At 52.7% G+C, this 15,982-nt stretch overlaps 2 protein-coding genes across 6 annotated transcripts in view; both read left to right on the top strand.

The window, feature by feature from the left end:
- Positions 1-15,982, top strand: part of LOC103586219 (chromosome unknown open reading frame, human C11orf84) — a 65,848-nt gene that overhangs the window by 8,630 nt on the left and 41,236 nt on the right. Inside the window, exon 6 of one of the 3 annotated variants that reach the window (XM_008567437.1) lies at positions 3,317-4,098. The exons of 1 other annotated variant lie outside the window; for it this stretch is intronic. In XM_008567437.1, the coding sequence (XP_008565659.1) occupies positions 3,317-3,528 (212 nt within the window). In that variant the 3' untranslated portion in view covers positions 3,529-4,098. Of the gene's footprint in view, positions 1-3,316; positions 4,099-15,982 lie in introns of those variants that run through there. One more of the 3 variants, XM_008567438.1, reaches the window with a different exon arrangement.
- Positions 15,607-15,982, top strand: part of MARK2 (MAP/microtubule affinity-regulating kinase 2) — a 58,187-nt gene continuing 57,811 nt past the window's right edge. For 2 of the 3 annotated variants that reach the window (XM_008567444.1, XM_008567443.1), the window contains exon 1: positions 15,623-15,982. This exon is cut by the window's right edge and continues 273 nt beyond it. The gene's annotated coding sequence lies outside the window, so the exon portion shown is untranslated. The other variant, XM_008567442.1, reaches the window with a different exon arrangement.

Genomic DNA, 15,982 nt, shown 5'->3' with positions numbered 1-15,982 from the left:
GAAAGAAGTGGCATTTAATTCTCTGGGCTTGAGAAGTCCCTCCCTTATGGAGCCGTTCCTGTGTTCTGATCTCTTTTTTTTTTTTTTCTTTTTTTTTTTTGTCTTTTTTCCGTGTCGGCAACGGATCGCAACCCTCAGGCCTCGGCGTTGCTCCCGCGCCTCGCTCAGCCAGTGAGCGGGAGCCGGTCCGTACGTGGGATCCGAACCCTCGGACGGGAGCGCCGCCGCGCTTCCCAAGCGGCGCACTATCCAGTGCGCCACCGGGCCGGCCCGTACTGATCTCTTCTAATATGTCATTTCATTAAATCCATATAACCACCACGTAAAATATTAAGATTTCTATTTGACAAAAGATGAAACTGAGTCAGAAGAGGTTAAGTAGCTCATTCAAGGCCACTCACCTAGTAAATGTCAGCGCGTTGTATTTCCACGGCATCCACACAGACGCCTGGATTGCGGGCAGTGTCCCCCTGCTCCCACCCCCGTCTCCCTCCCTTTGGAATCTGGACCATACTCTCTGCCTCCGCCCGCCTGCTACTGTGACGGAACTGCTCCTAGCAAAGGCTAGCCCTCTCCCCATCACAAGAGTCCATCCCTCCCCGTCACTTCTCTCTCTCTGTCACACCACCTCTTTGGACTTCCTCCATCAGCATACACAAAGCTGGTATTTCTCCCTTCTTCCCTCTTCCCACTGTCCCATTTGTCCCCAAACCTTTTCAGCAGAGCTGGGAAGCATTTCCATACTAACTGCCTCCAATCTCTCTCTAGAACTCATTTCAGTCAAACCTTCATTCTCAACACTCCACATTAAAATGGCTTTTGGGCAGGGTCACCCTCCGTGAAATTAAACCCAGTGGTCAGTTTTTGGTCCTTCTCTTCCTCTATCTGGCAGTAACAATGGACCCGCTGCTCACTCCTTCCTGGAGAAAACTTTATTCCCTTGGCTTTTCGGGCAGCTACTTGCCTGGTTTTCCTCCTTCCTCAATAACCGTTCCTTCCAGTTTCTCTTGCTTGTTCATTCTCAGCTCCTAGAGTTGGAAACATCATATTCTTGCCTGTCTTCCCCTTTCTAGAAGGTAAGCGCCTTCAGGTCAGGATGTTTGTTTCATGCACTGGGATATCCCCAGGGGCCAGAACAGTGCCTGGCACAGAATAGGCGCTGCTTACTGTCTGGTTGGGGTCCGTACTCACTCCCTGGAGATCTCATCCAGGTTCACAGCTTTCAGTGCCATTTATTATGTGCTTGTAACTTTCTTTTTTTTTTTTTTTTCTTTTGTCTTTTTCCGTGTCCGGCAATGGATCGCAACCCTCAGTGTTGCCCCCGTACCGGACCGGGGACCGGCAACGGGATCGCAACCCTCGGCGTTGCCCCCGCGCCTCGCTCAGCCAGTGAGCGGGAACCAGTCTGTATGTGGGATCCGAACCCTCGGGCGGGAGCGCCGCCGCGCTTCCCAAGCAGCGCACTATCCAGTGCGCCACCGGGCCGGCCCTGTGCTTGTAACTTTCACTGTGCCCCTCCAACCTGGCCCCCTCCCCTTGGTTCCAGCCTCTTTCCCAGTTGCCCAGGTGACAGATCTTTACTTGGTTGTCTAAAAGATCTCTAACTGGGTGTATCCAAACTGAACCCCCAGTCTCCTCCCCACACCCTATCCCCGGCCTCTCTACTTCTCCCCATTCTTGCCTTTCCCAGTAGACTGGCAACCCCATCCTTCAGTGTGCTCCAGCTAAACCGTTCAGTCTCCAACCCCACATCAGTTTGTCAGCAGATCCTCCAAAATAAGTTCCGAGTCACCCTCCTGTTACCACCTCCACCACTGCTGTTCCAATCTGAGCCGCCTCTCACCTGGTTCCTGTAACAACTCCTAACTGGTTTCCTGGCTTCAGAGCTTTTCCCGCTGTGCACTGCTGCCTTACAGCAGCTGGAGTGTCCCTGCTGAAAACACAAGTCAGATCCGGTCATTCCTCTGCTCAGAACCCTGCAGTGCTACTCCCGCCACACTCCAGATAAAAGCGAGCTCTTGTGGTGACCAGTGATCCTCCCCTCGGGCTCCTGACCTGTCCTACCGCATCCCGCTCCCTCTACACAGGCACTGGCTTTGGTGTTCCTGCAGCTGCAGTGCTGCTTCCCTAGCAGTCCACACAGCTGACCCCTCGCCTCCACATCCCTGCTTGCGTGTCAGCTCCTCCCTGTGACCTGCCCCCTTTCCCTGTGTAGTTTTTGACTTTATGTCTGTCCAGAGGTAGCACACTGCATCTTTCATTTGTTCGTCCTGTTTATTGACTCTCACCACTGCAATGTAAATTTCAGGACAGTAACTTGCTTGGCCCTGTTCACCGCTGTATGGACCCCTAGCAACTGGAACAGCGTCAGGCACCTCATGGTTGATCAGTGAATTATCATTGAATTACAGATGAGTGGGATTCAGTCTAACTGCGGGGTGCTTATAGTTTATTAGGGAGGCAAATGTGAACACAAAACAATTTGCTAATCGTACAACCCGGTGGCAGCCGTCAAGTCATTTTAAAGTCCAACAAACTGTACAGCAAAATTATACCTGTGTTTCTGCCACATTTTAAATGACCGTATCTCTAAAAACAGGGTAGGGAAAAAACCACAAGCAAATCCTCCTGAATACAAAAGTGCAAGAGTTGCAGTCACCCATTTTCCGTTTTTGCTTTTCTGTGTAATGTGACTTTCACACACACCCATGAGGCAGGGGACATTTTTATGGCTGCGTAGTAGCCATGGCCGCCCACTTTTCCCTATCCTGAGGCCCAATTTTGCCTATTATGGGTGCTCCATACTGCTGCGGTGGACATCTGATCATTGTGAAGTAGGTGCTGACTTGCAGGGGATAAAGAGCCTGGTCAAAGTTGCAAGGTGAGCTAGGATGCTAACCCAGGACTGACCATGCAGTGCTCTTTTCTCTGCCCTGCAGATCCTTTCATGAGCTTCATGGTGGGCAGGGTGTGGTGTGTTCCCCACCCCCATCACCTCTGCCCCACACAGGCAGAACCCATTAGGCTAGGATGCCTGGTAAGTTTTAGATAAAATGAATCAGCTGAAGGTAAAGTTGGGGGGAATGTGGGGAATAAGGCTTCACAGCTGTCTGGCTCATGCCTGAGAAGCTGTGAACCTTGTTTCTGGTTGGTAGCGGTTCTTGTATCAACCAAGAGTAGAGCCTCCTGCTCTTGGGCCTCCCCTCAAACCAGGCACTGGAAATGGGGTGTGCAGTTAGCAGAGCTTTCAGGGCACGTCCTCGTGGTGGGGTGTCAGGAGGGCCCTGACTCTGCTCTCTGTCCCATCCCTGCCCAGCTCCCCCTCCGGGGCTTCGCGGGACACTGGATCTCCAGGTTATCCGCGTGCGAATGGAGGAACCCCCAGCAGTCAGCCTCCTACAGGACTGGTCCAAGCACCCCCAGGCCACCAAGGGCGTGGGAGCAGGTGACACCCCAGATTGGCCTGCAGTTCTGTCGGAATCCAGCACCTCTGTTGCGGGGGAGCCAGAGGCAGGGAGTGGGGTGTAGATTCTTGCTTTCCTGGGGAGGGAGGGAGGGAGGAGGCAGCGGTCCCCCTTGGGCTATAACTCAGAGCTGCCTGGCTTGGCCACTTGATGGGGAGAGTAAGCCAGGTGCCAGGACAGGATGGAGGGTGGCAGCATCTGCTTTGACTTTTGGGCACTGGAAAATGTCTGTCCCTGGCCAGGCCCCGAGGTAGGTGGGTGGCTGAGGCTGTCGTGCAGTGGGGCATTGGGCCTGTGGAGATCACCTACCCCAATCCTTTGCAGACCCTCACCTCTCTGTCCCCGCAACCTCCCCCACCCTCTCCTAGCTGCCCCCATTCTCCCTCGGCACAGTGCCTTACACAGAGGTGGTCATAATGGGGTTTGAACTGAGTCCCACTACCTCGGGGGACACCTCTCCTCCCCCACTTGTTCAGGCTCCTAAACCAGGAGGCTTCCATTACCTCTTCCCGCTCCATCCCTGCAGAGGCTGAAGCAGCCCCCCGGGGCTCCTTTCACCCCCATTCTTCTCACCTGTTTTCCTGTTGTATATATCGCCTTTGTTGACAATAAATTATTTTTTTTTATTAAGAGAGTTCCGTCTGGGCCATCATTGGGGGAAGGGGTTTACTAGCAGGACGTCTGGCCTAGAGCAACCTTGAGGGGCGGGAGTGCTGAAGATAGTCTTGGAGCCAGAAAGCTGCTTGACCCAGAGGGGTTATAGCACCAGGGCAGGGCTTTGTTGGGCCTGGAGACTGGGGCTGACTTGTGGTGGCAATCACATGGGAAACCTTGCCCCTTCCCTTTACACCTGCTCTGGAAATGGGGTCAGAAACACCTGTTCTTTAACATACTGTATCTTGTGACTTGTCTGGTGGGCCTGTCCAAGAGAGGCCACGGGTGAGGGGGGGCAGTGTGGAACCAGGCACACTCACACCCAAGGAGTTGAGAATTACACTGGCTTTTCTAAAGTAAGATGGTGATGGCCAGCCTGCGGGGGGAGAGACTCCTCCCCTCCCTCACCCTGTGGTGGGGAGGTGGGCTCACAGGTCCTACACTCCAGCCTTCCAGGTCTGCCTAGGCCACACAACTTCATCCCACCCTCTCTTGGGCTTCATTAAACCCGAGCCCTGGCCTGGTTTCCCCATTTCCTGGACCATGAAGTGGCCCCCTGCGGGTCTCTTCCCCAAATTCCTTATCCTAAACCAAACCATCACAGGCCAATTCTGTGGGGTTTTTCCCACCTTTGGTGAGATGGAGCCACAGGTAGCTCCCTCTCACCCCCAACCTCTGCTGTCCTGTTGGGACTCCCCAGCAGGTGTAGCAACCAACACCGTGCACCCTCTGCACCTGGCTGCCTCGCTGCTCCTGACAGGTGAGGTACTTAGGGAGAAAGGGCAGCAGAGGTGGGACGTGGAGGAAAGTTGTCTCCTAGAACGCTGACACTCAGCCAGATTGTGAGACTGACTGATAAGGTTCATCTCAGCCAGGAAGGGTCTGAGCATGGTCACCCATGGGCCAGCCATGCGCCAAACCAGGTGTCACACAGCTTGGTGGGCTCCTAGGACATGGTCCTTTCTCCCCATCTGACAAGCTCAGGAGAAGGAGCCTAAGGATTTACAGGGTCCTTGTCCAGGGGAGATTAAAAGATGGGAGGTGGGTGGAGAAAAGGTGGTGGCCAAGGATTCAAGACACTTTGTGTCTGTGGTGGCTCCACCACTTCCTGATGACAGGCAAGCCACGGAACTCCTGTGTCTCGACCACATTTCTGTGGATTGGCAAAACTTGTATCCTACCTGATAGGAAGGAATAAATAATACTGGAACTCTAGCTCTGAAAGCACAAGTATTACTGCAGATGATTTCTGTCCTTCCTTTCAATTGTGACTGTTTACATTTATGCCGATGTGCTTTTAAAAAACATGGCTGTGTTTCTGGGTGTTCGCACTTGAGAAAACGTACAGTATACTGTAAAAGTCTTGTAAAATTGTGAAGCTAAATGTGTCTTCGCTGTTATTGTGTGATTAATGGCTTGGTCCCCTAGACTGTGAGCTCCTTCTGGGCAGGGACCACATTACATTGACTGTGTTTTCCACACACCCTGCATAGGGCCTGGCACATAATAGGTGCTCAATAAATGTTTGTCAAATGCCTGTTTGGTGTGTATTCCTATCGAGTACAAGCTGGTCGCTGGAATAGGGTCCTCTGCACAGGTTGGTTGCCATGGTGACTGCGAGTGCTGTGGTTGTGTGACTTCAGCCCCATTTCCAGGCCAGCAGGGGTCTGCCCAGCTTCAGCCAGGACCCTAGGGACTATATGAGTGTGTGTGGCCAGGAGCTGCATGGGTACCTCTGGACTTCCAGGGAGAGATGGAGAGGGTGGGACTGACGGCATGCTCCAGCGCCCAGTGTGGAAGGACGTTGCCAACATAGGTGACTGATTGCTTTCAACTCTCCTGCTGTCCACCTTGCATGGGAGTCCCCCCACCCCAGCCCTGCCATCCTGTGACACCTGGGAAACTCCCCACACGAATATCAATGTCCCCCAGGGCTGGTGGAGGCAACTCTCTAGTGTGGTGCTGAGGCCCAACCACAGTGTTGGGTGGAGGGGCGGGTGCAGAGGGTGCTGCTGCCCTGACTCCTCAGCCGCACACCTGCTCTCTGAAGCCAGCCCCCTCCTGCCCCTCCCAACTGCCTTCCTCATGGGTCCAGGTGGGGGAGATCTTTGGGTACCTAAAAAGGAAAAACTTTTTCTATATTCACACTTCAGACATCAAATGTCCCACACCAACCTGTTCACCAACTCTGCAGACACCAACTGGCTGTCCTACAATTCAGCTCTGACACTAACTACCTGGAGTCAGTGCAGACTCCGTAGGTTAAGGGCTCAGTCCCACAAGACTACCCCTAGTTCAGATGCCAGTTGCAAGTCTCAGGTTGTCCTCTGTACTTCTGACCAACCAGCCCAAAATTAGGGGTTCCCACAAGCCCCTCCCTCAGGTTCCATAATTCGTAATGGCTCACAAAACTCAGGAAAACATTTACTTATGTTTACTAGCTTATTACAAAGGATGTTACAGAGGATATAGATGGCCAGCCAGACAACAAGGTACATAGGATGAGGTCTGAAGGGTCCTGAGCACAGGCGCTTCTTCCCTGGTGGAGTTGGGGTGTGCTCCCCTCCTGGCATGTGGATGCATTCACTGACCTGGGAGCTCTCTGAACCCTGTCGTTTAGGGGTTTTGTGGAGGCTTCATTAGGCATGATTGATTAAATTATTGGCTACTGGTGATTAACTCAATCACCAGCTCCTCTCCCTTCCCTAGAGGTTGGAAGTGGGACTGAAAGTTACAACCCTCTAGTCACATAGTTGGTCCTGGCACCCAGCCTCTATCCTCCAAGAGTCGCTCATTAGCATAAACTTGGGTAAGGCTGAAAGGGACTTATTGTGAGTAACCAAAGATGCCCCTCACCCCATCACTCAGGAAATTTCAAGGGTTTTAGGACCTCTGTGCCAGAAGCCAGCACAAAGACCAAATATAAATTTATTTTATCACAGAACCAGTAACCGGCTCTCTCCTGTGGGAAGAGCCAGTTCAAGACAGTTCCTTGAAGAGGAACCATAGTGTGCAGGGGTGTGGTTGGGAAGGGAGGATCCTGGCTGGGCCCCTTTGTGTAAGTGGTCAGGTCCAGGTTCTGCAGTTCCTCCAGTCTGAGCTTTCGTACACACGTACACACACACACACACACACACACACACCCCTACCTGGGCGCACGTGCACACACAAACACACACACACACACCCCTACCTGGGCGCACGTGCACACACAAACACACACACACACACCCCTACCTGGGCGCACGTGCACACACAAACACACACACACACACACCCCTACCTGGGCTGCTGTGTGGCTCAAATGAGACTCCGATTATAAAAACTGTAAAGTCCTGCACACCCCTGAGGTGTGATAGGATAGGGGCTGGGATAGGAGAGGGTCTCTGGCAGCCTCTGTGTGTCCTTCCCCCACTGGAGTCCCTTGGGAAGGGGACACTGTGTTAGTCCGTTTCTGTTGCTTATAACAAAATACCTGGAACTGGGTGGTTTATAAAGAAAACAAAATTTATTGCTTACAGTTTATTTTGTTTTTGTTTTAAAGATGACCGGTAAGGGGATCTTAACCCTTGGCTTGGTGTTGTCAGCACCACACTCAGCCAGTGAGCAAACCGGCCATCCCTATATGGGATCCGAACCCGTGGGCTTGGTGTTACCAGCACCGCACTCTCCCGAGTGAGCCACGGGCCGGCCCTTATTGCTTACAGTTTCTGAGGCTGGGAAGTCCAAAGTCCATCTGGTGGTGGTGACAGTGACCCAGGGGTCTCACATTGCAAGAAGATGGAAGCAGAGAGAGCAGAGAGAGAGACAGACTTCTCTCTTCTTTTAAAGCCCTCAGAACCACGCCCCTGATCACCATTTTTAAATCCATTCACTGCTGCAGGGTCCTACAATCCAATCACCTCTTCAAGGCTCCATCTTTCAATTACCATAATAGAATTTCCCACCTTCTTAACAGTCAGAGTGGGGGCCAAGTTTCTAATACATAAAACTTGGGGGACACAATTCAAGCTTTAGTGAGTTTTGGGGGGACCAAGTGCCTCAGCCCAGAGCCTTTGCACCACCACATCTGCTTGATCCCTTCCTCCCGAGAGGAGCACCCTCATTCTGCAGACTCATGCCCCAGCCTCCAAAGGAGGAAGAGGAGCAGGCCTCTTGGGCTTCCCAGCACCAACATAAATGCCTCGCATCTCCTCGGGCACCACAGCTGGGGGGCGCCAGCGGAAGCAGGAGCAGCAGGTGACAGGATGGGGCGGCCACCCCACGAGGCTCAGATTCTACAAACATTGAGGAAGGACCCCATGGGCAGGCGCTGTGCTAGAGACTACAAGTACAGGCAGGGCACCTGCCCTGGTTTCATCATGGGTCACTCCACATTGCGCCCATGATATGGGTGAGGAAACTGAGGTACAGTGAGGTAAACATGGTGACTTGCTGCCATTCCAGAGCTATTAAAGGAACAAAGTCAAGCTGAGCCCAGGTCTGTCTGACCCTGATGCCTGAGCTGTCATCCACTGTCACTACATGTCCAAGTACCAGGTCCTGCCCCTGCTGGGATCGTGCCCTATGCCTGGCAACACCAACTGGAGGGGCTCACTGCGGATGTGGAAAGGTGCTCATCTCAACTGTTTCAGGTGACAATGGCTGGGAACCAGTCCAAGGGCTTTGAGAGTAGTGCGAATCCCGTTCCTCACCTGCCCCTTTCTCCAGATGGCTCCGGACCACTTGGTAGAACCTGCGCTCTGGCCCTGACTCAAGCTGGGTCTAGTATTTGGAGGCTACAAAAGCGGTGACCGGTACAATGATACCCCTAGGACCTTGGGCAACTACGTGGGCCAGGGCATGGTAGGAGAGGCGACTCTCCTATCTCAGACCCTGACCTGTCCCCTCTGCACCCTCTCGCTGATCTGGGCAAGTCTCCCCTCTCGCTCAGCATGGCACTCACATCTTCGTGGGTGAGTGGTTCACCTCTGAAGGAGGAGCCTACAGACCCACCCACACCCCTCCGAGGTCAGATCTGTGGTGGAAATAGCTGGACGTGGACAGTGGTCCAGAGCTCAGGCTCAAGAGGCCACACAGACCTGGGTTCAATCTGCGACCTGCATGAGATGTAAGCGCTGCACCGACACTGTGGAGTGACACCTACGTGGCCTTGCTGTTCCAGGCCCTGAGAATATGGCCACAAGCTAGGTAGACAAAGGCCACTCTCACCGCGCTCCCATTCTAGGGGGAGACAACGGTAAACAAGGCTCTCAATATGTCCCACTGGGACATGTGTCAGGAAGAAAAACAAAACTTGATAGAGGTGCTATTTTTCCTTTTCTTTTTCTTTCTTTCCTTTTTTTAAAAATCATGGACATTTTCAAACACACCCAAAAGAAGAGAGAAACAGAGAAGGGCATGATGAACCACCGTGCACCCAGGACGCAACTTCAACAAATGTGGCTAGTTTGGGTTTATCGCCACCTTTCCACATCCCCTTCCCCTCAGGACTGTTTTAAAGCAAACCCCAGACATTGTATCATTTCGCCTGTAAATACTTCTGTTTATCTCTCTAAGAGATTCAGACTCTTTCAGTAAAACATTATCACACTTAAAAAAATTAATAATTCCTTAATATCATCTAATACCCAGTCAGTGTACATATTCCATGAACTGGTCCATGAATATCTTCTTTAAATGTTTCAATTGTGGTAAAGTACACACAACGTAAAATTTGCCGTCTTAACCATTTTCAAGTGTACAGCTCAGCAGTGTTAAGCACAGTCACATTGTTATCCAACCATCTCTAGAATGCACCCATGCAAAGCTTTTTACAGCTGGTTTGCTTGAAGCAGGATCCAAGTAAGGCCCATATATTGCATTTGGTTGGTATGTTTCTTTCAACCTGTAACAGCTGTTCGTTCCTCTTTTTTTTCCCTTGTTAATTTTTTTTCTTTTTTACAAACACGGTGGTTTATTCTGTGGACAGAATTTCCCCCATCCTGGGGCTGGCCAGTTAGCTTAGTTGGTTAGAGCTCAGCCTTGTAACACAAAGGTCACGGTTCAGATCCCTCTACTGGCCAGCCACCAAAAAAAAAATTTCCTCCCTCCTGGACTTGGCCAATGCATCCCCTTGGTGTTGCTTAGCTAGCATGCCCATGCATCAAGGGAGGCAATCTCTAGATGGGGGCTGGAGAGGGCTTTTTCAGGAGGAGATATTTCAGCAGAGATCTCAGTGGGGTGCAGTTAAATAGGGAAAATGTGTTCTGGGCAGAGGGGACGAGGAACGCCAAAGCCCTGGTCTGTGCTAAGCACTGTTTGGAGGCAGGAGAGCAGGACACCATCATGAACCAGAACGCTCCCCTGCTCTCCTCAGGGCTGGGGACCTCAGGCCCTGTCCTCCCTGGGGAGGATGGCAGGTTAGGAGAACTGGAGTGTTCCTCCACAGACATCCTGACTGCCTGCTCTAAGAGCAACTGTACAGCTTTGGTTACATGGGGACATCATCCTGGTGGACTAGTGAGTCATCTCCCCACCTGCCCCCCACCTCCTCCAGGAAGTCAGTTAGAGCCCTGGACACTAGCTGGTACTCTCCTTTGCCAGCTGCAAGTCTGAAGCCATTGTTGACCCATGCAACACCCCCACCAGGTGGGAACTTCTTAAGGGCCAGTCTCCTCCGTGCCTCCACAGGCTGCTCCCAGCTCTGCCGGCGTTCCTTGCAGCCCTTTGCTCATCCTTGAAATCAAACTCAGTGTCACCGCCTCTGGGAAGTCTTCCTTGCTGTTCCCTCCAGTCCTCATGCTCCCACGGGCCCCAGATCATTCACTCTTGGTATCCCCCTATAAGCCCCAGTAAAAACTGCCCATTCTGCTGCTTCTTTGCTTCTCACAGGGCCCCTGCCAACGTGGCAGCTTGCAAGCTCTCCATCCAAGATGTTCAGCCTTCTCAGCGGTGGCTGTGGCAGAACCCTGTTCATGGACAGTGACCAAGTGTGGGTTGGTCCAAAGGGCACCTCCTCACGGGAGAACAGAATCTGAAGGTGGCGGGTCCTGCCTGATGCCCTTCCCACCCCGTCCCCCCAGGTTGGTGTGCAGTGGCCTCCGAAAGCAGCTGGATCTTCCTGCTGCACTGTAGGCACAGGCTGAGCAAGGCTGACAGGGACACAGCCTCCTCCATCACAGGCGTGGTACCAGGGTCATAGGTGAGGAAGGGGGAGAGGGATGTCGTTGTTGGGTTAGGATTTCGGAGATGGAATACCCCATATAGAGCAAAGAGTCCAACTCCCCCTCATTGTACTGAAGAGGGACCTGCAGCCCCAAGAGGGGAGGGGAGTTCCTTAAGCCTCACGTGGTCCATTAGTGACAGAGCTGGGAGCAGAATCTGCTCTCTTCCTTCTGATCCAGTGGTGTCCTTCTGGGGTGTGGGGAGGACACAGCAGAGAGACTTAAAGGAAGACTCAGAGAGACTGGCTAGAGTACAGCTAATAATAACAGCAGCCCACACAAGGCAGCGGCCGTGTGCTGGCTCTGTCTAAGCATGTTTCATATATTAACTCATTGTATCCTCACAAATCAGCCCTATGAGGTAGGTACTATTATTATCCCCATTTAACAGATGGGAAAACCAAGGTAGAGAGAGATTAAGGGGCTTGCCTAAGATCATACAGTTACTAAGGAGCGGAGCAGGGGATCCAACCCAGCAGCCCAGCCACAGAGTCTGTGCATTTACTCACTGCCCTGCACGACCCTGCCTCTCATGGGCTGGGAAGCCCGAGATTGATTCCCTGCTCCTACTCCCACTAGCAAGGGACCAAGCTTCTCTAAGCTTCGGTTTCCTCATTAGTAAACTGGGGAAATGACAATGCCATTCTGCTCACTGAAAATTAAATATGATAACGCCCACACAGTACACGGCTCTCAAGACGTGTTAGCAAAAAACAATAAAAGGGACAGAGACCAGAAATGCTTGCCCTGTGTAACTTACATCCTAATGATGATTAGGGCAGGAGATACTGATAATAAATATATTCCGTTCCATCAATTCTAACATGCACATTTTCTCACTCCAAAGGAAAACCAAGGCAGTGGCCCATCAGGCCCGGCACCCTGTCACCTCTCTACCTTCACCTATGACTCACCTTCTCACTTACTCTGCTCTAGTCTCACTGGCCTCCTTGTTCCTCAAACAGGCCAGGTACGTCCCTGCCTGAGGGTCTTTGCACCGGCTGTACCCTCTGCCTGGAATGCTCTTTCTTTTTTTTTTTTTTTTCCTTTTTGTCTTTTTTCGTGTCCGGCAACGGATCACAACCCTCAGTGTCGCGCCCGTACCGGACCAGGACCAGCAACGGGATCGCAACCCTCGGTGTTGTGCCCGCACCTCGCTCAGTCAGTGAGCGGCCGGTCTGTATGTGGGATCCGAACCCTTGGCGGAAGCGCCGCCGCGCTTCCCAAGCAGAGCACTGTATCAGTGCACCACCGGGCCGGCCCTGGAATGCTCTTTCTCTAGATATCCACAGAGCTCACACCCGCTCCTCCTCCAAGTCTTTGCTCCAGTGTCACCTTCTTTTTTTTTTTTTTTTTGTCTTCTTGTGACCAGTAAGGGGATCGCAACCCTTGGCTTGGTGTCGGCCGCACTGTGCTCAGCCAGTGAGTGCACCGGCCATCCCTATATAGGATCCGAACCCGCGGCAGGAGCGCCGCTTCGCACCCAAGTGCTGCACTTTCCCGAGTGCGCCACGGGGCCAGCCCCAGTGTCACCTTCTCAGTGAGGCCTACGCTGACCATCTCAACCCGCAACTCACTTTCCACCCTTCACCCCTGCAGTCCTGATCCCCCCTAGCTGTCTCTGTTTTGTTTCATGGCACTCAATACTATTATGTTTGTTGTCTGTCTTCCCCCAATTGAAAAGTAAGCTCCCCATGGGTGGAAATCTTCTGTTTTGTTCACTGATAAACCTGAAGAGCCTAGAACAGTGCCTTGCACATAGTAGGTTTTCAGTAGAGATTTGCCGAATTAATGAGTGAATTTGCAAATTTAGGGAGGGGGTAAATGTGTGGCAACATTAATCTTTGAGGAGAATTAGGTGGGCTCAGGGATCTGAGTAGGTGACATTTGAACTGGATCTTGAAGTGCTTCCGGAAGCTGAGTTACGGAGAGATGTCAACAAGTGATCCCTAATTGGAGAGCATACTGGCAAGATCATTTGAGGCAGATTGAGCAAAGCTTTGAATGCAGGTTAAAGGCTCTTCCTACAGCCAGCACCAGCTATGTAATTTGTGGGGCACAGTGCAAAGTGAAAATATGGGGCCCCCTTAGTAAAAAATGTCAAGACAGTGACAGCAGAGCATTAAACCAAGTGCAAGGCCCTTCACAGTGCAGGGCTTTGTGTGACTGTGCAGGTCACAGGTCCTGCCTGTAACCCACAGGGTGATCACCTTCTAGCAGACCAGAGGTGCAATTGGAGCTGGACTTTAGGAAGACTATTCTGGCAGGTCTGATGGGGTATGTTGGAGGCAGTCTAGTCACGAAGACTGGTTAGGCAGCCTTGTGCAGAGCTAATGAGGAAGAGGAGGTGACAGGTGGGGTGGGAGTGGGGGATGAAGGACAGAGGACAGGGTGAGGCAGGGGGTAGAGCCTGAATGAGAAACACAGAGAATGTAGTCTACTTTGATGAGAGCATGAGCCAGGAAGAGTCACCTGAATGCTCTGTCCTTTGCTCCTATAACCCTTTCCTCTCTCTTTTCTCTGCTTCCCAGACCCTGGCCCTAAAATGATATTGGGCACAGGAATCAGCAATGTGCCTCCCTTTGGCCACAAGAGGGCAGATCATTCTCATGGATTTTTGGGTTGAATTTGGGGTAGGGGAGTGGAATGTACTCTCCTCTTCCTTTTTTTTCCCCTCACCTCCTTTGGTGTGCCTTCACCAACTTCTTCCTCAATGGTTGGGTACCTGAATGCAGCTGGGGGGGGCGGGCACGGGGAGGTGACCTAGAGTCCCGTGGATTTACTCAGACTGTAGGTGGTACCTGTTGCCTTAGGAAGTACTTTCATACTCCTGTCATTGCATCTGTTTGGCTGCTTATTTCTCAGATTGACTTGACTGAAGGCTCAGCTCAAGATTCTGTAGCTGGGTTGGAAGTCCAGTGCTAGAGGTCCAACCAGCACTTTTTCCCATTACCCTCGGGGCCTCTCTGCTCCTGTGTCTTTGGAGACCTGTTGCCTGAGCTTGTTCTCTGGCTCCTGTGGGGTCTCTGGCTCCTGCCCACCTTAAGCTGCTGTTGAGCCCTGGTGGGAGAGGAGGGAGTTCCAAAATGCCTTGGGTACCATGGGTGGGGACAGCTTGGAGCTGGTGAAATCAGCTCAAGCTACTGTTTCTCCTTGGTGAGACACTCTAGGGAGAAGTGAGAAGTCGACTCAGGTTGCCATATGTACTTCCTGTTAGAGTTGAGAATGACCTCAGGGCTCATGAATCTAATGATCCCACATTGCTGATGGGAAAACTGAGGCCCAGGAAAGAAAAAAAAAATAAAGTAACTTCTCCAGGTGCGCATTCTTTGTGACAACCTGAGGAATCATCATTTTCGACGAATTCATCTTTTCAGTAAGTTTGTTTGTCTTAGAAGGGATAACTGAAATGTGAGTTAAGATGAGACGGTCTCTCCTGCCTCACGCTGCAGCGACTTTTTAAAAGGTGACTGGAATTCAAAGATGTTATTTTGAATGTCAACGCTGTAACAAAAGGCATAGATCCTTTCGATATAGGAAAGAGGAGCCTAAACCCAGAGATGTTATGTGATTTCCAGAATCGCACAGAATTTTCACTCGGCAGAGCCGGGGCTGGAATGCGGGGCCCTGGACCCTCCCGCAGCCGGTGCGAAGGGCGCTGACCTGGTGCCTGCCTGGGGCCTTGCCACGCCCTGCAGACTAGATGCGGACGTACGGACAGATGTACGGATATATATACAGAAGCCAAGACAGACTGAGGGTGGCAGGTGGTCGATGGTAGGTAGACAGGTAATAGACTGACGTTGCATTTGACAGGTGACACACATGTTGACAGGTACTCGCAAGGGGGATGATAAACGCAAGATGGATTGTATGAGATGACCGACAGATGGACGAACAGACATACAGACAGGAAGTTGCTTTAGAACCAAAGGCTGTCGATCGCAGGGACGGTTAGCAGCCTTATTTTCTATATGTCAAGTAAACACGCACAGGGGACCCACGCTTTCTGTACTAGGTTTAAAAATACTCGAAAACTGACGGAAAGAGACGAAAAGCCCGACTCAGGGAACCCCTCGGGGATGTGACCAGGGGCTCGGCGAGCCTCGGGTGTTGCCGGAAATGGCCGACGACTGTCGTCGGCTGCGCGACGGGACGGGGGCGTGGCCGGCTCAGCACGCGGAGCGGCTCCGGGTGTTTCCGGAAACTGCCGAAAGCCAGTGTGAAGGGGGCGGGGACAGGCTGGTGGGCGTGGCTGGGCGGCTCTGGAGGACCCGGAGCGGCTTCGTGGATTTCCGTAAACAGAGCCTGAGCTTGGTCTTCGGGATCGAGGAGGCGCGCGCGTCCCCGGGGGGGTCACCGTCTTCGGCTGTTTCCGGAATTCGCCCGGAGTCTGGGGCCCGGAGGAGAAGGCGCGCCCCCTCCCGTTCCCAGCCGCTTCGGGTGTTTCCGGCTCCTGCCGGCGGAAAGAGCCGAGGGCCGGCGGTGGTGGCGGCCATGTTGGGAGCAGCAGGTCCGGCGGCGGCTGCCTGTGTGCCGGGCGCGGAGCAGTGCCGCTGAGGGCAGGGGAGGAGCGAGGCGGGCGGCCGGCTGCGGCGGCAGAGAGTAGGCGGAGCGGCGCGGCCCGGCCGAAAGGCGGCACAGCCCAGCCGGGGGTCA

Source organism: Galeopterus variegatus, unplaced genomic scaffold (assembly GCF_000696425.1).
Source record: "Galeopterus variegatus unplaced genomic scaffold, G_variegatus-3.0.2 Scaffold319, whole genome shotgun sequence".
In the NCBI taxonomy this organism is placed as follows: domain Eukaryota; kingdom Metazoa; phylum Chordata; class Mammalia; order Dermoptera; family Cynocephalidae; genus Galeopterus; species Galeopterus variegatus.
The sequence above is the reverse complement of the archived record's forward strand: the minus strand, read 5'-3'. Positions and strand labels throughout refer to the sequence as shown.